This window comes from Lycorma delicatula, chromosome 3 (assembly GCF_047948215.1).
Source record: "Lycorma delicatula isolate Av1 chromosome 3, ASM4794821v1, whole genome shotgun sequence".
NCBI classification, from domain to species: Eukaryota; Metazoa; Arthropoda; class Insecta; order Hemiptera; family Fulgoridae; genus Lycorma; species Lycorma delicatula.
In genome coordinates, this window is record NC_134457.1 from 131,232,680 (window position 1) to 131,259,108 (window position 26,429).

The following is a 26,429-nucleotide window of genomic DNA, read 5'->3' on the forward strand; positions in this document are numbered from 1 at the left end:
AAATGTTATTAAAATAGAAAGAGTACAGTAAAGTATTATAAAGCTATATTTTATTTTATTATTTTTTAGATTTATGTTTACTTTGTATTGCAAAACAAGTAATAAAAAAAAATAATAATGAAATTGGAAAATCTCTGTCTGTCTGTCTGTGTAAGTGTGTCTGTGTATCTGTGTGTATGTGTCTGTGTGTGTCTGTCTGTGTGTGTGTGTGTGTGTGTGTGTGTGTGTGTGTGTGTGTGTGTGTGTGTGTGTGTGTGTGTGTGTGTGTGTGTGTGTGTGCAGCAATAAGTAAATGCTCCAAGAATTACATTTTTATAACAAAGTAATTGTACATTACAGATACCTAGCATAGCAGGAATATAGAGGAACATAGCAGAGGATAAAGAAGAAACCAAAAGAAGAGAGATTAATTAATGGTCTTACTACAAACAAAGCACAAACTGCTACTGAACTGTTTTAATAAAATCACAAATTTCAAGATCTCTTTCCACTTCTTGATTATTTTATTGACTGCAATATTTTGGTAAAAAAAAAATCAGACAAAGAAATTACAATTAGCATTTGTGGCTTCTGGTATTTTCTTTATCAGATAAAAAGAATTTCACTTTGCTTAAAATATTACTTAAATAATTTTTCTTTTTGTTTCCTTAATTTTAAAGTATCAAAGTTATCATAAAAAAAAATTGTAATTTGTCTAGAAAGTAGGTCCATTATTATATATACAACTGGCCATCTCATGCTATTGTCTACTGCTTCTTCATGTCCTTAGTTATGGTTTATATATCATTGTAACTTACAATAGCTTTCAGTTATGTTTTCACTGTTATAAGTACACTGTTCACAATAAAATTTCAGTACATTATAAAGAAAAGAATATGGAATTGCTGTTCATATGTTGAACAACTAATAAATCTTGATATTCGCAAATTTTGTAACAGAATGTAAACTTTTACATATTACAACTGTTTACACACTTAAACTATCACAAAATGACAGTATATAAAAATTCACCCATCAACATTTTATAAGTACTTAAATGTACAAATGTTGAAGATAGTGCAATAAAATAAAGGTTCTAGTATATGAAAATTAAAATATATAAGAATCTTGATATTTTGAATCACATTTTTAGAAATTGAATAAGATAGAAAATATTTCTTTTTTTAACTGCAGTATAATTAATTAAAAGTATATCTCTATACACATTTACAAAACATACAACATATTTTTGCTAAAGCATTAATAAATAAATAAATTATTTATAAAAAGAACTAATATTACATATATGGCAAAACATATCAACAATGAGTAAAAATTAAAAAAAAAAAACATGTTAAAAACAGTAACAAAATTGTAAAGATAACATTATGAAATATTGTGTAGTGCCTATTTACAAAACAAATCATTTGTAAAATAATGAATTCATTCAAAGCTGTGGCAGTTAATAGTTTGTGGTACTGAAACAAAACAAACAGAAACATCAATTATTAAAATGTAAAAATCATTAAAACTAGATATATTAGATATGATAAAAAATATATCCAAGCTCAACTTTATGAAATTGCAAGTCTCAATCATTTTACACTTAATTGCTTTCAAGTAGCCCTTTCCAAAATGACACATAAGAGTTTTAATTGTTTCTGTAACCTTATTTTTTAAAAAACAAGCAACTGCTTTCTCATTAAGTGTCTTCATATTTTGAAGTATTTCCCCTTTCAAGTTAAATCTAATTTTTAGAAAGATTAAAAAGTTCCAATTGACCCTTACATCTAGAAAGGAGTTAACTCTGTCACGCTCCCTAAAAACTCAGGTACATTTAGCCTCATACTGGGGGACAAACATAGACGGCATGGTTCACAGTGTCATCAACCCAAAAATCTGGGAAAAGGCCCAAATCAACCAATCCAAACCTAGCCATAGCCAATCTGTCCCTAAAGACAACATGTCCCAACAGAAAAGTGGGATCAGGACAGCCAATTTGGCATACATGCAGCTTAGCAAGAAACTACAACACAAGTTGTGGTGTGATATTGTAGTGGAGTTGTCCCAGCATAATAGCACTAAAATAATAATACTATAAATGTTTGTGATAGTACTTGTTATTGATTGAGAGCCTAGAACAGGATACATGTGATGTATACTGTTCTTTAATGATTAAAATAGAATATTAACAAGATATTGAAAATAACTTTTCTCTGGTAGAGTTTGTCTAGAAATGGGTTTTTGGGTTATTCAATAGTCTTTATTAAAATGAATAAAAGATTGCAACCAGTTATAATAACACTTATAAACATAATTTTTGTTTCCTAGCATGCGATACATGATTTTAGTCTGTCTGTTGATGCTGAAAACAAATATGAACTCAGAATCTTTCTATCACCCACCATTTTTGAAAAATGTTTAAATTTTAATTAAAGGATTTTTTCACTTTTCAACATATAGTTATCATTTTAAGCTCCTATATTTTATTTTGTTTGTTAATTTTTTATTCTTTAACTTTGTTAACATAATTTGGAAGCTATAAATAAACAATACTATTTAAATCACATCATAGTCACATATTTAATATTCATATTACATATTACATTCATATCACATCATCATATTTAATACTGAAGAGTGAACCTTCATGGACAAGATTAATCATATCTGTGCAGGTCAAAACATGTAGCTGAAAACACAGCTGTTTTGTTTGTATTAAGCAATGGATTTAAGAATGAATTAAGTTTGTTCAGTCTTATTGCTGCCTTAAGTTTGTTAACAGTGTAGTGTCATAACGACTCAAAATTGTGTAAATGGTGTGGATGCCTTTTGTTATGTATGTGGTCAGTTTACCTTAAAATGAAATAGAAAAGCATTACAACTTTAATAAAAAAGCATATCATTTGTATTTTCAGTGTAAAATTGATGACCAGGATAAGACGTGAGCTCCTCATATAGTATGCACTAATTGTTCTGTATATTTAAGAGGATGGCTGAAAGGTACACGAAAGGCTTTGCCATTTGGTGTACCTATGGTTTGTCATGAACCAAATCATGTAACCGATTGTTATCTTTGTTTAACAAGTGTGTCTGGAATTTCTAAAAGATCTCAACATACTGTAAAATATCCTTCATTGCAATCTGCAATCAGGCCTGTACCTCACAGTGAAATTATTCCAGTTCCTGAGCCACCAGTGAAAGTATGTTTCGAAAGTAGCGATGAAGAAACAGGCAGTACTGAAGAAGACAACAATAATTTTGATTTTGAATTATCTTCCAATAAGTCACATCATATATCACAAGGTGAATTAAATGACTTGGTTAGGGATTTAAATTTATCAAAAAATCAAGCTGAACTGTTAGGATCAAGACTGCAAGGTTGGAATTTACTTCAAAAAAGTTTGGGCTTTCAAAGCCAACTAAATTAACTTTCTCAGTATTTTATTGATTGAAATAATTTAGTTTATTGCACAAATACTGATGAGCTTATGTTGCACTTAGAACAAGTTCATAAACCTTAGGACTGGCGCCTTTTCATAATTTCATCCAAGTATAGTTTAAAAGTGGTCTACTATACAATGGTAACAAATACCCTTCGATACCAATCGCTTATGGTATTAATTTGGAAGACATACAATGTGATGAAAGACGTTCTTGAAAAAATAAATTATAAAAAACATAGCCGGAACAGCTATGTTGTGGTGATTTGAAAGTTATAACTATTTTGTTAGACATGCAGTTAGGCTGTACTAAGTACATGTGTTTTCTTTGCGAATAGGACAGCCGAGCTACAGATAAACATTATATTAGCAAAGAGTGGAAGAAACAAGACAGCTTAACTCCAAATGGAAAAAAATATTATTCATGAGCCCTTAGTTGAACCCAAAAAAATATTTTTACTCCCTCTCCATATAGGACTAATGAAAAATTTTATAAAAGCAATGAAGAAAGATAGTCCCAGATTTTTGTACATCAGGCAGAAATTTCCGAATGTAAGTGAAGGAAAAATTAAAGAAGGAATATTTGTTGGCCCTCAATTAAGAGAGTTGGTCAAAGATGATGTATTTAACTCAATGTTAAATAATGTAGAAAGTGCAGCTTGGGCTTCATTTAAAGACGTTTGCAAAACCTTTCTCGGCAAACAAAATTCCGACAATTACCACGATATTGTTAATCAACTTCTTACTTCAAACAGAGCAATGGGATATTATATGTCTTTGAAGATACATTTCCTCTACTCACATCTGGAGTTTTTTCTCAGAGATGTAAGTGACGAACACGGTGAATGTTTTTTCCACCATGACATTTCAGTAATGGAAAGCTGCTATAAAGGGAAATGGAATACTAGCATGCTAGTCAATTACTGTTGGACATTAATTTGGGATGTGCCTGAGGCTATTTATAAAAGAAAAGCATCAGCAAAATCAGTCTAACACGGGTATGGGCATGCAAAATTATAAATATTACACATTTTAACTAAATTTTCCCTTCATTTTGTCGAAGCGTAATTTATTTAAAACTACAGGTAACAGAAAAATTGTACTTACAGATCTGTAATGTATGCAAAAAAGCAATTCAAGAAATGGTATCACACTTGGAGAAACATGAGAAACATTAATTTTTTTTTTTCTATCAGTGTAATATTTAAAGTGTTTAACATTTTTGATTATTAAAGCTTAATTATTTCAACATACACAGTGACACACAGCAACCCATTTCACTCATTTAAGAGCACTTCTGATGCAGATTTAGCCAAATTTACATTTCATACATTAATTATCAGTGAGAATTGACTGTTTTCAGGTATTTTTAAATTATGACTCAATGGTTTCACCATAAGGCTGTGTAGCCCTGTGGCACAAATTTGACAATAATTTACCTTTTACTGGTGGCAATTTTAGAATATTCTGCAAGTTTTTTCATCTGTAAAAAGATCATCTATAAAAAGTACCATTCAGAAACATGTGCATTTACACACAATCCAAATTATGGGTTTTCTACATCTTCACAAGTGTATTTTTGGAAATAATACAATTTTTTTCTTATATCAATCTAATGCAGGCTGGTTAACATTTTTTTCTAATTGAAAAATGTTGTGAACAACTAAACATGAATATGAACAAATTATTACTATCAACTAATTGGATAAGATGAGACATGTCACTAATATTATATGAGTGGTAAAGACAAATGCCAAACTCTGAAAAATATGGCTGTAGACAATAAATATTAGATTCTTACCATGATTTTTACATTTTGAAAATAAAATGATATAATATGACATAAAATTCAAAACTACATTGTACCATTCTCATAAGCTCCTACTATAACAATGTGACTATGAACTTCTGAATTATCATATAGTTCATATAAATCAATGTTTCCCACTATTCACATCATTCAATAATTATAAAACTACTCTAAATATTTTTTAACACATCTCTTTATAATGATATACACATTATTTGGAATCTTTCAATAATACAAAATTTCTAATATAAATGTTTATAAATGTAAGTAATGTGGTTATTACTTGTTATCAAACTGCACATTCATATGAGACTAATACATTTGTAAAAGACAATTAATCAAGTTTTTGATTAAAATATTAGTAATGCATTAAAAATAATGACCCAAACGTTTAATAAAGTTGCTTATTTCAGGAATTCTATTATCAAAATAATTTAAATTTTTCTTACACTAAAAAACCTAATAATATATTATGTATTAGCAAAAATTTAACTCTAACAAACAAACCACTCATTGTAGTTCTGTAAAAATATTCTCAATATACTACTTATCATGCATTCAACTGCAGTTTTGTTGTGTAGAGAAATAATAATATTGTGTAGAGAAATAATTTATTATTATTTTCCATACTGTAAAAAATTTGTTACATCACTTCTCAGTACAAAAAAAAAACAGAAATTTCCAACATGAACTCAACGATTTCAACTGTCTTAAAATCAACTTATTAATGTTCTGCATGGATAAAATTTTGACCTAGCAAGTGGAATTTTACTTTTCAGATTTAAATAAAGAAACCACAGCAAAGTTATAGGAATCAGAAAACTCAAGGTAAAGAAATTCTTAAATAAATTTAGGAACTTTTTTGCTATCCAATAAGGTTTGAGCAGACAGCAGATAATTCATTTGGGAAAATCAATTTGTTTCACATATTCAGGATAGACAAGTCTTGATTACGTAGCCTAAACCTATTACTGGGTACTTTTTTTGTTATAGAGGTGAGAAAGTTTATTGCAGCAATATTTAATGGCCAATATAAAATCATTGACCATTAATGTGTTATTTCCAACCCCAGAAAAAATGATCTCCTGAATGGTTGTGGGTTGGTAACTGCCTACTGCCTGGAGAGGGTTTGAAGTTCAATTCAGAATAGGGCTGTCTTCTACAACTAGACAGCTTCCTTACTAATCACAAATGGGATCAATAGATCCTTCTTTTCCAGGTTAGGCTCTGCTTGGACCAAACTGGTTTATGTTCAATGCTAAGGACGGAGTACCAGGGACCCAATTCTAGTGTGACGGCTGCACCATGAGTTTGTGAATTTGGTTGTAAAAGAAAATGTAATGAAAAATAATTTAAAAGAAGACAAAGAATAAAATATACAAAAAAAAAGATTAAGCATTTAATAGACATGTTAAAATTAAAAGATTATTTACAGAAAGGAGATGAGAGATACAGCTCAAGTCAATCAAATGACTGACAAAAAGAAAAATATAAATGATGTTTAAAACGAGAATATCTCTACTTTAATAGGGTTACACATCCAAAAATAAATGGTAGGAGGATTTTAAATATCAATTTCACCAACGTTTCAATAATTGTAAATTCAAGTTTATTTAAAAATAATTAGGTATTTTCACTGAAAAGTTTTTCTTCAAAAAATAATACTGATAAGTAAAATAAGTGTTATGCCCATTAAAATACATAATATAAAACTGATTTATCAGAAAATACTGTAAAAGTTAGAGTACAATTCAAGTATGGTCAAAAAACCATCTGTACAAACATTAAAAGAGAAACTACTTACTACACAAACTTCTGTGATCAGTTAGTAACTCTTACTTCTTATCACAATAAGCAGTGATTATAATATAAGTCAGAAGCACTACAGCTAGTAAAAAAGAAGCTAAAATAACTAATGCTTATGCAGAGTGTCCCATGAAGAAATGGAGAAACTTTCAGACATGTTCTGCTGGTGAAAATAATGAAAAAAGTTCACATAAACATGATATAAAAATGCTTTGTTTTCTAGTTACAGCTAGAAAAAAATTTCTACCAGTTTTTAACTCTTCTAATAAAAAGAAGCCCTACTGTAATTTTTGGGACCCAAATTCAGATGTAAAGTTTGTTAAGTTTCTTGTATACTTTGAGCTGGGAAATAGGACAAAAAAGGTCCCAGAACTGTAACTCCAGTAGTTTTTTTAAGATATTCGTTGTAAAAACACAAAATTTGGTGTTGAAAAACAAGTTTTTTTTAGATTTGTTGTACAATAGCTTTTTTAAATAACTAATAAACGCAGAAGATTTAGTAACAAAACTTTTAGAAAATTTAATTCTGAGAAAATTAATGTAAATACAACCAATAAAAAGTAAACTTTAAAATATTGAATTTTTATTGAAGCAAAACTATACTGATGAAAAATAGACAGAAAATCATATTATTCTGTACCTAATAAACATTATTCTTAATGTAGCAAAATAAAATACATGAAATTATAAATAGCAACAGAATAACAAACCTCAGTTAGAGTAATTGTTTGAAATTCCCTCCTTCACACAGCACTCTGCCTGACGTAAAATATTTCTGGTGGCTTTTCGTACCATCTCAAAATTGTTTCATACAAATTCATATTAGTATAATATAAAATAATAGCATTTTGTATAGTATTTCATTGAGTAACTCTTCTTTAGTATTAACTTTTTGATAGTATATAATTTTTTTAATAAGGCCCCAAATGAAGATTTCTAGTGGCATTAAGTCAGCCATCATGGTAGCCAATTGATTGGTCCACCACATCCAATACAGTTTAAGAAATTAGCATTTAAGTGATTTCTAGCTAATAAAGAAAAATGTGGTGTTGCATCATTGTGCTGGAAAATCATTTGCAATCTAGTTTGTGAAAGTACATTCTCCAAAAGAGCCAGCAAATTTTTTTTCAAGAAATCAACATATGCATCTCCCGTAAGGTTTTCATTGAAAACAATGGCTCCAGAATTTTGTCACCAATAATGCCACAACAAACATTAATGTGAAATTTATGTTGGAAACTAGTTTTCACAGCACTGTGTGGATTATCTTCACTTTATAAATGACTATTTTTAGAACTGAACCCCATTTCTTGTAAAAAGGCTTTATCAATAAATAAAATTAAATTTATGTTATCAGTGTTGTCTAGAAGCCAGACAGAAGTTTAACTGCTGGGGGTAATCAGTTAGCCTCAAATTTTGAACATTCTATAGGTGTAAAGGATATATTTTCTTTTCATAGGATGTGCCACACTTTGTTTTTTGACAAACCAGTGCGGCAAGAAATTCACCTTGTACTACCACCTGGGCTACACTGAATATGCTGAATCATATGATGTTCATTATTAACACAATGATTTACTTGGCACTTAACAGAAAACAAACAAGTTGAAAATGACCCTTTCACTCATAAATGCTGATACACCGAAGAAAATCTTTTCGTATTTGGAATCTACCTTCCAGGAAATCTCTCCTGATACTCACATCGAGCAGCTTCAGAATTTCCATTACAAAATCCATAAACAAAAATTATATCAATTATATCGTTAGAAAATTTAGACAGCATTTTTACATTTCAACACACTTCCTTTATTTGTATGATAATTTATAATAACAGATTCAAACGAAGTAGACAATTTTCATTGTTGACCAGCTGTTAATATTGCCAACCTATATAATAAATTTTTTTTAAATATCTCTGAACTAACATACATTTCAACTTAGTTTTTTACGTAATTATTTTGTTTTACATGTGTAAATTATTGAATATACATAGCTAAAGTATTGTTTTATAAATTTTTAATTCTTTTAAAGTAATTTTGAGTAATTAGTGTTTTTATTTTTAAAAAGAATGTTTATTAACCTTTTCAGATCATGTAGCCTTGGAACTGGTTATGTATGGCGTCAGTTTTAAAACACTGTTACAAAATCATTTATATGGCATCTAAGTCGGTTATTTTGTTTTATATTCACAAAGGAATCAGTTTTATTAGACAATTTGAACGACGTTTATACGATGTAAAATGGTTTTATTTAGACTAGAAAGAATATGACCATTTTTTCTCAGAAATGTGCTTGTGCTTGTGCGTGTGTGTGTGTGGGACTTTTGAATTATAATTGCTATGAGGATTACGGATTTATTTATTATTTACAAAAATAGCTTATCTTACTAGCAACATATCGATATATTGAAACACATAATAAATTAGATATACGACACACAAAAAAAAGAAGGTATTTGTGGTCATAAATATGTCACTTTTACTTGAGCTCTATAAATATCTTTTCTGACAAATGATATCGGCAAACATGTAACACATATAGATTCGTAATGAATAAGAGTATACAGTAAAAATGGTTTTTTGTCAATCTGAATAGCCTTTTGAGTGGTGGGAATTTTTATAAAATGTAGTTTTCTGAATCTACTTTCACTTATACTAACATATGTTACTAATCTGTGATTTATGAAACAGGTTTTTCATCATATTTTGCCCAATTTTCAACCGATTTGCTTGAAAGTATTATTTTTAAAATCAGCAAACTATCTTTCATAAACACAAACCAAAAAAAAATATTTTGCTAATAAAAAACGCGGTAGAAATGCACAAAAAACTTCTGCAATTAAATTATTGTAATTTTTGTACTGTTTCAATTTTTTTGTTGTTACAGGCATAAAAAATATCCAATCGTAACGGGTTTTTTTTTGTCAGAATCTGTTAAATCTCTTTAATATACTGTATTTTTTTGAAATTTTTTCACTAGAGGGTAGCATAAGACTATGAAGGGAGGTAATCAGATACCAACATATTTTCGCGGAGCGCTAATCAACCGCGGATCATTGTGATGGGAAAAGGTTAAGTACAGAAAGAATAATACAATCTTCTGTCTATTTTTCATTTGTTTTGCTTCAATAAAAAACCGATTTTTTAAAACTTTTATAAACTTTTTATTTGTTGTATTTACATTACTTTTCTCAGAATTAAATTCTCTACAAGTTCTGTTACTAATTTTTCCACATTTATTAGTCATTTAACAAAGCTATTGTACTACATACCTAAAAAAAACTACTTTTGACATCAATTTTTGTGTTTTACGTCATATATCTTAATAACTACTGGAGTTATAGTTCTGGGATCTGTTTTATCCTATTTCCCAGCTCAAATTACATAAGAAACCACCAACTTTACTTCTAAATTGGGTCCTTAAATTACAATAAGGTTCTTTTTATCAGAAGAGCTGAATACCAAGCGAAATCTTTCATAGCCATAACTCGAAAACAAAGTGTTTCCAGAACTATGTTTATGTGAACCTTTTTCATTATTTTCTAAATTTTTTCATGGAACACTGTATATAAAGTTTTAAGCAAAGGTTTCTATGATTATTAAATCATTTTTTTTTTAAATTAATAAAACACACCATACATAGTTAATATAAGACACAATATTAATATAAACCAATAATATTATTAGATTATCAGCACTCTATATGTATTTTTAATTAACTGATTTAAGTAAATAAAAGTAGAGTAATACAATAAAAAAGAAAAGTATATGCTTTAGTAAAACTTAGGAAATGGAAAAAATCAATTACTTTTGCCTGCATCGTTCTGTTTATCATCTGTTATGAAGATTTTCAAATTATAAGAACGCTTATTTTCTTCCAACTAGTAGCACATTCTTCCATGGTTCTTCATATAGTAATCAAAGATTCTTGTACTTTCTTTTTATTAATAGGCTTTCTTAACTCTGAGAAAACAAGAAAGTCACCTTACAAAAATGTATAATAATTTATATTAAAAGTGCCGCTGTTTCTATATGTGATTATATATATATATATATATATACCAGAATAATTTTTTTTTAAATAATTTCTGTAACCATTATACTCAATTTTTAGATTTTCATTCTTACTAAATAATGTTGAGAAAAACAAAACTCTTATAAATAGAGAAAAGCATATCAAAACTTAAGATTAGAATTTATATTTTACACAACCTAATCAGATAATCTGTAAACATTTTCCAAAATTAAATATACTATGCTTTATTCGTGAAAAGTAATTCTATCTTATAATAAGAATAATTCATAAAAAAAATAATTCCCGGAGAAGTTCAAAAATTGGGGAAAAAATGGATACAGACAAAAAATATATATATATATATTAAAACAAATCATAATCCTTCATTAAAGAACTTTCAAATTATAAATATTTCAAATCTATTATGAGAAATAAAAATATGGCTTAACAATAAGTAATGTTTTTACTCTGTATTTGTTTCACCTATTCCAACCTAAAAAGTAACATTTATGAAGGACCACATTATAAAAAATAATTTAATATAAGTATAGTAAAACAATGATAGTAACTAAAATGTATATAAATTATAATTTATTGGTAAAACAAAAAATTAAAAGATTTGTACTCACTGGGTCCATGCAAATCAATAAAACTTTCTAATGAAATTGGAACATGTCCAACATAAGGTATATTAAAATTTTGAACTGCTTTGGCTGCTAAGCATTTCAAACTCAGTCTTGTTTGTGTCCTTAAAATTATTTCTGCCACTCCTAAAAAATTAAATTAAAAAAATTAATTAGTATACAACAACAAATAAATACTAATGCATGGATTAAAAGAGAACCAAACAAAAACTATGTACTTACAATTAACTATAATAAATACAGGACATTTCCCATACATTTCTGTTTGATACTATTTTTTTAATCTCAAGTAATTACTACACAACCCATGCCAGCAGTTATCAGTTTCATAAATTTCTATGTTTTTGTTACAATAAAATGTATGAACTTTATTAATTTAATAATTAGAAACATAAAAAAAAAAAATTATTATTCAGTTGTTATATTGATATGAACCATCTATTCTATTAAGACTGAAATTATTTATCTTTTTCTCATATGTTACATGGTGTTGTCAACATAATTAAAAAATTCTATTAAATATTACATATGATTAATTTATTACTATTCAATATGTCTCCTTAAATTTGCATTTGCTTTTCTTTTCTTTATTACTTCAACATTTCTCTAAATTTTACAAACTTCTAATATATTACATTATTGAACTTATTACATACCCCGATGTTGATTTCCTATCAATAATACCACCTGCCTAATTAGCATCAACTACCCATAATCTCAGTTTTAACACTTTTGTTAAACTTACGTTTTAAATTTTTAGTTAAATATAAATATTTTAACATTCTAAGAACATTTTTAAAATGCATTTTATCATATATTTTAAATGTGTTTTATCTACCTAACTAATTCACACCAAAAGCAATATCAGGTCTCATTCCTGTACTTATATACAAAACTGTACCTATTAAATTTCTGAATTTTATTCTAGTATCTACTTCATTTGTAGGTTCTAATTTTAAACTGACTTTCATTGTTGTATTACATAATCTTACTTTTTCTAAATTATACTATTTTCCTAATGATTCAAGATAATTTTTTGACTTAGTCATGTTTTTCTCAGAATCATAATTAATAATCAATTATTCCTATATAATTCCTTACCTTTCCCATGTCTGTCATTTTAAAACATTCTGATAACTTCACTAATCTTAGTTTTATCTTTACTACATATTAATAAGTCATCTACAAATAATAAAATATAAATTTTCTCAATATTCCATTTTCAGTATTATTGGCATAAAACAATAAACATAATTCCTTCTTTTGAAACCTATCTGTTCTACGAATTTATTGAAACACTCATACCAAGCTCTGGGGCTTTCACTTTAACCACACAAATATTTTAACAACCTACACCATATTTGTATAATCTTCATAACCTACTGGTTAATTACTAAACTTCAGAAATTATTTTCCAATTTAAAAAGGTTGTTTCTAGATCTATTTCATCAATATTGAAACTATTTTGACAACATAATAAAATTTTTACTATTACTAAGTTAGCATTTTTACTATTTGCGAATAAACATTAACTATGAATTCTTCTTAATGAAAATCTCTAGCTACTAATCTGGCTATGAATTCACTTTTACTTTTCTTTCTAAAAACCCATTTTACATAAATAACTTTTCTATCTTTTGTCTTTTCAACTAGTTTCTAAATTCTTTTCTTATTTAAGTTTTCTATTTCTCTATTCACTTTTTCCAATTTTCAGCTTCACTGCTTAGTATTGCCTCCTCACGTGCATTTAGTACAGTTACATCACAAAAATTAACACATATAATTAGTTACTTAATCATAATTTACATACCTACTGTTTGGCTTTCTTACTCACACTCACCATGAAGGTTCTATTTTATTATTTTCATCATTAGTTTTATTTTCTTCAGACTCAACTACTTTAATCAGATTTTTTTACTTTGGTTTAATTCATTTTTATTAACATCAATTATACTGTCTTTAAAATCTATATGTGTAATATTCTTTTCTATTAGGTCAACATGTCTTGCATTTATTATTTTTTTATTTACTAGAATTTGGTAACCTACTTCTGAACATCATAACAATATTCCTAATATTTCTTATCCATTCAGGTTTTCTTAACTGATCTGGTATTCCCACAAACAAGTCAAGGGTATGACTTAACACACAATTTTTAAAAAATGACATAATGGTTTCACCAAAAAATATTTCATAAGGTGTTTTGGGTTCAATAGTATTAGCTAGTGTTCTATTTTTTAAATAAGCTACTGTTTTAATAACATCAAAAGATGTTATTAACTTGGGACACATAGGAGTTGAGTTAGAGATTGGAGTAATCAGACATGTCTGTTTCACTCCGGTTATTTAGTGCCATTTTGTGGTTATTACTAAGTTTTGCTTAAGTGTTTTACAGTATATTAGTGTATGAAAGATCATACTATAGTGGTGTACATGGACTTCCAATGATAGTTGAAGTGTGGTTGGTTTTTTATAGTTTTCTTTGTGCGTTTCTCTGTACCGTGCCTAGTGAAGTTGTATAGGTAAGTACAAACAAGATATTTGCAGGTATTTGACTACGTCTGTAATCACATATTGTTATTGACATACATGGACTGAGTGTATATCAGTACATAATCAGTGTTTAATCATTCAGTTTTTCATATTTTATTGTTTTTTCAGTGTATTTACGGTTTGTTAAATCTTTTTCAGGTTAACCAAACTGCATCTGCCAGTTTTAGCAGAATTCTCCAAGAGATCAGCTGTGATCAAGTTTGTTATTCCTACCAAACTTTGAAAGAATTTCACGGCAATTTCCTCAGTTCCAAACCACTTTTGACATGCATTTTTGTCTAAAGCTAATTTTGGAGTTTTGGAGTGGAACTTTTTCTGAGATAATTGCGCAAGTGATCTTTTTTTTTATTTGTAATCCTGCAACTTTCACTGTTATTATTTCTTCAGTAAAATGCAAGAGGGCTTGCATCACTAAACATAGGACTTCTAGCCAAGAAAGAGCCTCCTGAGATCACCCATTAGAAGATAGTAGATTGGCACCCCCGCAAGAAGAGGGGAATCATTTGTCACCACTAAACCTAGTGCGACAAAGGTCCTCATCAAATCCCCTAAGAGAACTGGCTCTTTAGACAAAATGTTGAAAAGAAGCAGGGAAGATGAAACTGAAGCTGGTGAACAGCAGAGGAAGGTCGACTGAGAGTTGTTTGAGTCATTGTTTTTAGGGCTGGGCGGACAAATCAGGCAGCTCAATAAGCTGATAACGATGAACGTCAAAACAAAGATTGAAATAAAGGCATGCACTAGGAAGCTAGATGACCTTACGAGAAGGATCGACGAACTTCAAACCACCTGGCATACTTCTCTAGTGACGGGTGGTGCAAAAAATATGGTGGAGTCTGCCACCCAGACTCCCTCTACAAACTCTAGTCATGAGATAAAGGTGGTGTTCAAGGAGGGAATTGATGAAGACAGTTTTTTTTTGTATTTTCCCTTATGAAGCATAAACCCACAATGAAGCATAGAACTGCGTAGGGGTATCCATTTACTCTAACAGTCCTCCCTGTCTACCAGCTGTACATCCGGCATGAAGGGTCAGGCCAATCAGATCTTTTTTCTTTTCTTTTGTCAACTCTAATGGAGGGTCACCCTTACAAGCTTCCCCCCTCTGGTTCCGGTCTTTTCTTCCAGCCTAGCATCTCCCCAATGGTCCCTGACCAATCAATAAGGACAGTTCACCTCAGCGGGCTGTCCCCTCCTGGCCAGAGCTACCCGTCCTTCCCTGAAAGAGGTATTCAAGAAGGACAAGATGAAATCTTCAACACCCGTATTCGGAGATTGATAGCAAGAGAAGACCACCAGTCGACCAAGATCACCCCACATAAAACCATTGCCCACACCACTAGCTGTTACAGGGATTCCAGACACAGGAAAACCAATCACCACCCCTAATAAGCAGTCCATGTGTTGTGTTCACCCAAAAGCAGGGTGAACACAAAACAATATGAAAAGGTCAGTCCCAGCTATGACCTGCACAACCACATCAACTATTTCTTGGTCTGTTGTATTGTTATCAATATCCTTAAGATGTACCACTGCCATATGACTATTACGTGTCCTTAAGTCTACTTAAAGGTTTGCCGCCTTATTGTGAAGTACTGTTTCAAGCTGCTCCATTTCAATGACTCCCTTTACTCTAATATATAACTCAGGCCCTTCTACGTGACAGCACCTCCCCCACCTCATCTCTGTTAACCTTCTCCTTCATGGTACAAAGAAGGTCGGCATATGACCTGCCGGCGGCCCTAACCATGACAGTCCCACTTTCTGGAACTAGAGAAGACCTCATAATCCCCGCTATTGGCTTCACTTGCAATTTCACTTGCTCCAAAGGTATCACCACCTTAACTTTTTCATCCCATCTCCTGCATAAGTAAACCAGCTTATTCTTAATTATCACACCCAGTCTGCCTCCAGGTAATGCAAACATCGGCATCAGTGTTTTCTCAATTATCCTACTGAGGGAAGCCAGGATTACTATCAACAATCTCTCCTCTCCTTCAGAAAATTCTAAAATTATCATGAACCTACTCTTCTTGGGTGAATCTACCTCCTTACCCATAATAGAGCAGCAGTCATCTTGAATGATGTTCCCAGACTTAACATCAGGTTTAGAATATTGCACTTTAGATATATGCTGACCTAATAAGACATCTTGGAAATGACAAGAATCACAGTCCATTCCAGACAAACCCTTAACATGTTGAACCTTGAGCGTTATCTCCTAGTCACCAGGGAAGCAAGCTACTCATCTGTGGATGTCACAGATAGACTTTTTGCTGTTAAACAAGATGTATTTAACAGTCCACCATCAATGCTTTTAATTCCATGCAATTAATAACAAAATAATAAAACTGCAAGAACTTGATTAGGAATGCAATCATGAAGAATTATTTTTCATATGAATAAACTTAAATTAGAAGCTGATGTTCTAGTGAAAGCATCAGATGTAGATATTTTGATAATTATCTTGGAAAATATTCACAAGTTTCCAGGTATGAAAATTTAGTTAAAGAATATTTCAACTAAAAAAGGAGATTCAAGTTGCATAAATTGTACAGAGTGAAATACTTGAAGATAAAAATACTTGGAGAAAATTTATGTAGACTATGTTTGCCTATCCTGCTTTTATCAGTTGCGACTATACTGCATCTTTTTATAAAAAAAGCAAAATCAGACCATTCGTTATCTTGATGAAAAATGACGAATTGCAAAAAGTTTTTGCATCATTAAATGCATTAGCTGGCATTGGAAATGAAGATAAAATTGATACCATTCTGGAGTACATCTGATTAATATATAGCATAAAAAATTATAAAAACATTGATGCTGCAAGATACCTGATGTTTCAGAAGCATTTTGCATCGAACTCCTCTTTGGAAAAATTTTTTGAAAAGGTCAAAAGATTTGATAGTACTATAATTCTACTGTGCCTTAGAGAAATTAGGCAAAAAATTACTTCAAACTATTTATGTCATTTCTTTCTGGCAAAATGTAACAAAAAGAAACTGCACATTTTTTTTAATAAAAGTTATGGAAGAATGAGTGAAGATGAAATATTACAGCTAATTTGATATAAAAGCTACTCCAATGAACGTAGAAAATATTATTCTTCCAGAATAATATTTTATCTGATGACTATGTTAATGAGAGAGATGAAGATGAAATATTTTTATTTAATGAAGACATGTCTGAATAGATATTAGTTGGTTAGTATGTCTAGATGTATTTCTCCCCAATAAAAAATAATTCAAACTTATGAAAAACAGTGTACCTTTTTTCTATGTCAATTTTTTATAGTAAAAACAATGAAATATATTATTATTAATTAAAATTATTAAATAATAATAACTATTATTATTATTTATTAATTAAAATTATTAAATAATAATAACTATTATTATTATTATTATACTGTAAATAATGTATTTATTTTTTTATTACTGTTATAAATATTGACAAGATAGCAATCATAGTAATCATAAATAATAATACAAAATTATTCAAATATTTATGTGAAATACACAATTGCAAAAATCTTGACATTTCTTGTGCAAGTGACAAACTTTATCAGTCAGAATAATAGCAACTGATTTTATAAGGCAACCAACTTCTTTTTTTGTAAAAAAGAAGGTCTAAGCATCAATTTGAACTCAAGGTGAAGTATGACTTCAATGAGTTAAACAAGTCATAAAAAAAATCTTAAAAAATGTCTGAATAAGGGTAGGCTACAAGTAAGGTCAGGCAGCCAAAGGTTTTTATAATGTATAAATGCAACTAACTCTATTTAAGCACATTAAATTTGAGTCCGACATACATAGGTTAACACCACTCACTAAAAAACGGACCAGAGTGACATCATTTTTCGCACTTCACCACTACTCCCAATAGCCAACCACAAACAATTTAATGTAATTTTTACCACAGATTCTAAAAATATATGCCATCAGTATGACATATATTGATTGGTTAAGTAAATTTACAGCTGCCACTTGGAGTTCAAGGACCAGAAATGGGAGAAGGAAAACAGGATATCAAAGAATAAAAATGATAATGATCTAAGAGGAACAATGAGTATTTAAACATTGATGTTAATGGGAATTAGAAGAAACAATACAGAATGGAGAAAGTGTTGGTTTCAGGGACCTGTCTTAACACAGAACATTTTTGATGATTGCCATGTAAGTCAAATAAAACAAATTAAAAACAATAATAATAATAATGACAACAACCTGTTGTGGCAGTTTCAACTGGCGTCTTTCCTTTAGTGTTAACAGTATCTATATGAGCACCAGCTTCAGTTAATTCCATTATAATTGTATGAAGAGTAATAAAATCGCTGTAACAAAATTCAGTATGTAAACACAATTAATTACTGTATCAAATAATGATGTGATTATAATAATTCTCCCTTAGGGATACACGACACTATGTGTACTTTTTTTTTTAAATTTGGCTTTTGACAATATTTATTCCTTTTTTTTTTTGCTTTTTCTAAGAAGAGAACACTTCATCCAATTCCTTACAATAATACAGATATCTTTAAAGTGCCATATGATAATTCAACATCATAATATTATATGATATTTCACCCTGTAATAGACAGCACTATATGCAAGAATTTTACATTGCATCTAGGCAGAAAAAATCCTTACAAGAGTACATGGTGCATGATTTTCTATAACTCTATGGTTACCATTGAGATATCACTTAAGTGATATCAATGATGAAGTTTTTTCCAGAATATTACTATAAGTACCCAAACAACCCTATTAGTCATATCTTCTTTTATTATATATATGATGTTCTACTTTCATTACATGAATAATATGATTTGTTTAATTTCATTCTTAATCCAATTAATTCATAAAATTATAATTCATAATGTTAATCATTAATCTACATACAGGAGCTACTGATATGTTTTTCATAATACTGAAACAGAATTATTTAAAATAATATTAATTTTTTGTGTATGACATAAGTAAATTAAAAAAAATAATTAATAGATAATAAAAGAATATGCAAATAAAAGATATTAGGGTAATTTTGAATCAAAAATAGTAAGTGAGTTTTATATAAAAGGAATTTGTAAAAATATGAATAATCATGATATATACTTTCTCTCTTGATGCAAAATAATGATGAAAGATATAAAAAAACAACTACACTCTAAATGAAAGTTAGAAGTATAGATAAAGTGTTAACACTAAAAAAATAATTTTAACATTTACTCTTCACCTCATTAATTTTTGTTAATTATTTTAACATAAGAATAAAACTATGAATTATATTGTGTTCAGTGTAAAGCTATTCTAGCTGCTGCTTGTAGTAGTGAGATTTTAAAGCAGCATGTACAAATGTGTTAGTGCAGTAGTAATGTACCAGGAAGACTCAATTTGTTAATCTTCACCAGTATTTATATAATACTTTATTGTCTACCGTGTTTTTGCCCACAGAGATATAACTTTAAACATAAATCCAATGTAATTAATTGGTAAATAACTCAATTCAGTCGGCACCAAATGAAAACACCAAACGTAAATTAGATCATCTAACAAACATAAAACACATCATTTATACGCCTAACTAGCAAATCAGTTATTTCATGACATTAAGCAGTTTGTTTATAATAGGATAGCAGCTCTTAAAGTAAATCGACTATAGATATTAAATCTAAATAGAAAATTTCAATGTTTTAATTTTTACAATTAATAAATAATAGTACTCTCAAACAGTATAACACTCATTAAATAATACATGAATATACAAAGCTACACAATATATTTTGGACGTGCATGGAAAGTAAATGTGAATTCATACAATTAGACTTCAAAGTCATGCAGTCAGATCATATGATTAGTTATCTAGTGGACTATGACCAATTTCAAGGCTATCCTGGGGCGCATGGAACGTTATATTGATGCTCAAAAGGGAAATATTTCCTTGCACATATCTGAATAATTTACATAAAAGTAAAACCTTGGTTATTTTAAGCTAAGATTTTAATGTACTCTATACAAACATGTTACAAACATTTTGATATTTAATAGACATAGCTGTACAAAGCACGAAAGTGTATGTAATTTACCTCTCCACAGATTAAATTTATATTATATGTACAGTCCTTCAGTTATATATAAAAAAGCTAACTTCTCAGTTAAAACTAAAACATTACATACTAGGTTGATTACAAAGTAAAATCTGTTTTTAAAAAACCTAAGATCCAAATATTTCATTTGGCAATAACTCTGGAACCAATGAAAATAAGTACCACTTATGATACATCATTGAAAAGCTTTTCAATAATATATCATATGCTCCCAATGGGAGCTTATTATTGCACTTAAGAAAAACTCCGATTTTTTTTGGATTTTGGGCTTTTTTGGACACTTTTGGTTCCATCAATTGCAGTCAAAAGAGGAGATGCACAACAACACGTTATACAGTCCTAAATCCAACATTTCAACATCCTACAGCTAATTGTTTTTAAGTTATGCAAGACATGTACGGACTGAAATGGTGTGGTAGCCATCAGATGAGTAGCCAACAACAGGGATTTCGGACTTTATCTCAGAGAGGATGATATTGTTGCCGTCGAACTATGCGATTTGATTTTGGTGGGGACTTACATCAGCCCAAACTGTGCTTTGGATCAATTCCAAGATAGAATTTTTAGTCTACAGCGTATAGTCATGCAGTCTAGGAAACGCGTATTAATACTCTGTGATTTCAACTGCAGAGCAACGGCAGCTGGCGCCGTCTCATCCAATGTAAGAGGTGAATACTGGAGGAATTCCTGGCTACTACAGGGGCAACGTGCATAAATGACGGAACTCCTACGTACAATGCCAGAGGACACACATCAATAATAGACCTAGCAATCATCGATAACAGAATACATCCGGAGTCTTTAAAGTATTGACAGAAGAGACGACGAGTGATCACAAGGCAATCAAGAAACTCAGCAATAAGAAAAGCCCAGGACCAGACGGTATACCAGCAGCAATTCTTAGGGGTCTGGCAGAAGCTGTTCCATGGGCAACAGCAGCCAAAAGTGGTACTCGGAGATCTAAAAGTCTGCCATTACTTGTGTTACTGGATGTAAAAAACGCATTTGGATCTGTACCGTGGCCGGCGATTATTGATGCTCTAATAAACATGAACATCAGTGATTACATTGTAAATCAGATTAATCAGTACGTACACGATAGACATACTGAGATCAAGACTGTTGAGGGCACGGTAAATTTTCAGATGTTTGACGGCGTTCCACAGGGGTCCGTTCTAGGACCCATACTCTGGAATGTTTTCTATGATGGAATATTCAGGCTTCCTTATCCGGAAGGAGTGAGGATTGTCGGCTATGCAGATGACGTTGCAGTACTGGTGGAAGATAGGGAAGTGGACCGTCTTGAAATTAAGGCAAATCAGGCCTTACAACTATTAGACGAATGGTTAGATAACAACCAACTCCAAGTAGCCCCAGCTAAGTCAAAATGCATTTTGCTCTCTGGTAGGAGAAGGGTCAGAGGAATAAATATAAAAATAAGGGGGGAAATTATTTGTGAAGTCAGTAACGTTAAATACTTGGGCGTATTCATAGATAAGAGTCTAAAGTACGGTTATCACATAGATATGATTTGTCAAAAGGTTGCCCCTACAATTAAGGCTCTAAAAGGTATATTTAATAACCACTGTGCACCGAAACTGGTGGTCAGAAGGTTGATCACAACGGCAATGATGTCATCTATCTTATACGCGGCACCAGTCTGAGGGCACTGCAATGAATGTACAACGCAATAAATGCAAACTTAGAAGCGTGCACAGAGTAGCACTAATACGAGTTGTCTCAGGATATAGAACAATTTCTTACGATGCGTTATGTGTCTTAGCTGAAACGCCTCCCATTGAATTACAGATAAAAGGCCGAAGCATGAGGGCGGCAGGTGTGCCAAGAGCTGAGGTAGAAGACACAGTTGTTAGCAACTGGCAAACCGCATGGTCATCCGCTCAAACAGGAGAGTGGACAAGGAGACTTATTCCCTTCTGAATCTGAAAGAGTGGTTGGGTAGGGAGAAAGGCAGACTAAATTTCCACACCACTCAGTTGATGACAGGACATGGGTCGTTCAGGAAATACCTTAATAGAATCGGGAAAAGCAGACATCAAGGTGTCTGTACTGTCAGGAAGAAGACGACGCGGAACACACCGTATTCAACTGCTATAGATGGGAGGGTCTCATACATGAAATAAGGCATAATAACCTGACACCTGACAACCTGGTTAGCTGGCTAATGCAATCCAATAACAACTGGGATTGGTTTTCCAATTTTGCGAGCATCGTCCTCAAATCTAAAGATGAAGAGGAGAGGCATCACAGACAATAGGCGCGAAGATAGGGCAGGGAGGACAGTCCCACCCCGGAGGGCCCGTATGCTTAGGTATATGGATTTCGGTGATGGGGTGGGAACTCCTGTGGTTGCTTGAAAGGGATAAAGAAAAGACCAAGTCCCAGCCGACGGTGTCGGTGCTTGCTGGGGCTGGTGCCGCCGGTTTGAGGCAGGCATAAAAGAGTAAAGACCGAGACCCGGTTCTCTGCGTGTGGGGGGTGGACGGCATAGCCGGACCTTCCCTTACATGCGGAGGATTAGTGGCGGGCAGCAATTAAAAAAGATCCAGAATCGGTGAGGGGGGGCTGATCTGCCATGCCAGACGTACAGCCGGTGGGTGGGGAGGCCCCCTTAGAGTCACAAGGACACATCCCTGGGCCGTGTATACTCTAGTGGATGTCCGGCCCAGGGATGTAGGGGGAAAAAAAAAGACATGTACGTATGTACATACATACACATGTACAATCATGTCGAAACTAGTCAAAATGGATATTTCCATTGAAATCTGAAAACTGACATTTTTTGCGATCACAATACTTCCTTTACTTCATACAAGGAAGTAAAAATGGAGGAATATTTGCAATCAATAATTCAAACAGACAATAATAAGACAAACAAAACTGAAACTAAACTAGTAATTTAACCTTAAACAAGCGTAGACAGAGTTACATTAAAAAATAATTAATGAATTGGGAAACAAAAAAAATTGTTTAAACTATTTTAAAAACAATTGTTTCAGATAGGTTTTGTTTATTTCTGTACATTTTTTTTTTTTTTAACATTTCTTGTTTTCCAATTTGGCTTATAACAGTACAGAATATAAAAATTTGAACAAATTATCATATTCTTCTATACATGGTGACAGAAAAACTGCTATATACTGACATATTACTGTGTTTCAAGAGATTAAACAGGAACAAAGAAAATAAAATATATCCTAAAGATAAGTTATTAATTTGTGATGTTCTAAGATTAATGTACAATTAAGTGGACTGACTGTTGTGCTCAGCTATTACAACATAGCAAAACCGTAATCTTCATATGATGGAAAACTTCATGCAATATTTTTTAACATCGGTAATCTGATTATTGTTTAATATTGGAGTACTGGTTTATTAATAGCAACTTTAGCCAAAGTTACTTTATTACCTCACACATAACTGCAACAATTGTAAGTGATAAACATAATACAATCTGTTAATATAAGAAAATAAACAAAACTGAGTTCATACAAATACTAAAACTCACTCATATTTAATGCAAATGTGTCAGCAAATAGTAAACTAATACATTATTCAAATACAAGAAAGACATAATCTCTAAACCAAAACTTAAGATTACTTTAATTCAATTATTAAGCAATAATAAACAGTAAAATAACTATACAAAAAATTAAAAAAAAACGTAAAATAATCTAAAAAATTAAAAAACTGCTAATAATATAAAACAAAAATAGATACTCACCTAACAGGTTTTTGATAACGGACTATAATATGCAAAGGTGTATTTCTATCTTTATCCATAGCATTAACATCAGCTCCACAGCGTATTAGAAGTTTAGCTGTTGCTGAGCAAGGAAACCTAATAGCAAATTCATAAAAAGGTGAAAACTACATGGGGCACTTTTAATTTTTTTTTTAAATTACTTATATTATTGGAATTTTACACAAATATTGAAAAAATTAAAAAAAAGTATGTTGTCATGTCATAAAACTAGTTTTATTTTATTTTTATTTTTTTTAATTGTTCAATATCCATAAAATAAATCACAACACAACATAATTTTAATGTCAGGAGAAAGCTTACATGGTTTCTACTTCTCTAGACCTAGTTTCATAAATAATCTAAAGGTTTATTACCTGTCCTGGGTATATGAGAAGTTATCTTTAAAGTAAAGACAGTTTCATTGTAAAAAAATTTATTCTGAAAACTATATAAATATTTTTTTATTTCTCTTAAACTCCTCATATCAAGAAGTGACCTCTAATCTATTTAGTTTTATTAAATTTTATACAACATTCAAGATACTATTTTTTTAAAAACGATAAACTCTTCAAGAGTTAAATATTTTAGTTTATTTCAATCAACTTTTAGCTAACCAGTTACCAATAAAACAATTAATCTTAAAGATATGTACACATCTGTTTCAGAAGCAACTTTATCCGCTAATAATATGGAAAGAATAATGGAAGAATTAATTCCACACATAAGCTTGAAGTGTGTCCATGTAATTATGGAAATGGAATTTTGCAGCATATGAAAAACACTATGCCTAACCAGAATTCGTACCCTGGACCTCCAGATGAAAGGTCAAGACATTATCACCACCGTGGAGAGAGGCAGTTCTAATTAAGTTAGAACATTATACAAAAATTAAAATTCACTTATTTAACAGAAAATAAATCATCATTCAAAATTACTTAATAATTTTTAAGCCTGGAAATAAATTATAATAAACACAAAAAATATTATAAATTATAAAAATGAAATAAATGCAAAAACATTAACATACTTGCATACATCATTAGTATGAAAATTATCAACAGGAGTTTCCGCATTTACACAAAGATGTAATAGTGTTTCCCCATGTCTAGACGCAACCTGAAAAAATTAAAATATAAGTGTTAGATGCATTCAAGAGAGTGAGGACTCTAGCTTTTGTTACAGGGTAATTAATGGTTTATAATTACAATATAAAGGCAGAGATAAAATATTAAAGACTCAAGGAGTATTAAATATCCATTTTTGATAATGATATAAACATAATTATTCAGTACACTAAAAGTGTGACATGTATGTCACACAAACTCCCACAATCTGCATCACAAACCAACAATCCACTAATGTTAAATTCCTAAATAGCTAATTTAATTAAAATAAAATCAATGGGTTGATTTGCTCTTGATATTAAATCAAAATTAAAACTACCCTAAACCCAGTCCGAGTAGTTTTTTCAACCCACACTTTTGCTTCTCAAACAGTAATATTAAAAAATCATATCACAGAGCATTAGTATCCATTTTTTATTATAATCTTGTTAATAAATGTAAAATCCTGCAAACAATGTAATTCTTATATCATTTTTAAACACTAAAAATATCTTGTCTGTTCAGTGTTTAAAATAAATATGCTTCAAATCATCTTTCTACATTTTCAAAAATAATTATCATGAAATCTTGTTGGCCTGTTAAATTTTGGTAAATAAGTTTTTTATGTCTGTTTTTTTATATTTTTACATTCTTGCTTTCCACAAATTACAGTATTCATTTCTATCAGAAATAAATTTCTTCATTACTTTAAATATGCTATTTGCACTGCTTTGTTAGATGTCAATATTACTATAAATTATAATAATATTGTAGACATCATGTGTATGTCTGTGATAGTCAGATATGACATTTTTATTCTTGCTTAAGTAAAAAAGGAAGATTTTAAAATGCTTTACAAACACCTTAATATAACCTGCTGCTTAGTGACATTCAAACTTCTGGTTCTAGAGTTGAACTCCATACAACTTAAAAAATCTATCAAAGGAGACTGCTCCCCAACCTGGTCACAGAGTTTCTTGCCATTATCTTACTTGAAAAAGCTTTTGCAATTTTAGTAAAAATAGTAATAACTTTTTATTGGTAAAGCATGTAAACCATGATTTTTTAAGTTTAGAATGGAGAGTTTACCTATGCACTACTGTTTTAATAAAAAAGCCTAGACGAGTCTAATTTTTCGTGATTTACTGAGTGCTTGGGACGAGTTAGAGAAAAAATTAAGAAAAATTTGCTTGTTTATTAAT

At 30.4% G+C, this 26,429-nt stretch overlaps 1 protein-coding gene across 2 annotated transcripts in view; it reads right to left on the minus strand.

The window, feature by feature from the left end:
- Positions 1-1,163: 1,163 nt before the first annotated feature.
- The window catches only part of LOC142322002 (protein fem-1 homolog B-like), a 78,797-nt gene continuing 53,531 nt past the window's right edge, over positions 1,164-26,429 (minus strand). Inside the window, exons 10-15 of one of the 2 annotated variants that reach the window (XR_012755757.1) lie at positions 25,152-25,240; positions 24,104-24,220; positions 18,479-18,585; positions 11,682-11,822; positions 10,846-11,000; positions 1,164-1,457 (exon numbers count right to left, since the gene is read on the minus strand). Coding sequence is in view for 1 of the 2 variants with exons in the window: in XM_075360577.1 (XP_075216692.1) it covers positions 1,423-1,457; positions 11,682-11,822; positions 18,479-18,585; positions 24,104-24,220; positions 25,152-25,240 (489 nt within the window). In the remaining variant the exon portion in view is untranslated. The remainder of the gene's footprint in view (positions 1,458-10,845; positions 11,001-11,681; positions 11,823-18,478; positions 18,586-24,103; positions 24,221-25,151; positions 25,241-26,429) is intronic. The other variant, XM_075360577.1, reaches the window with a different exon arrangement.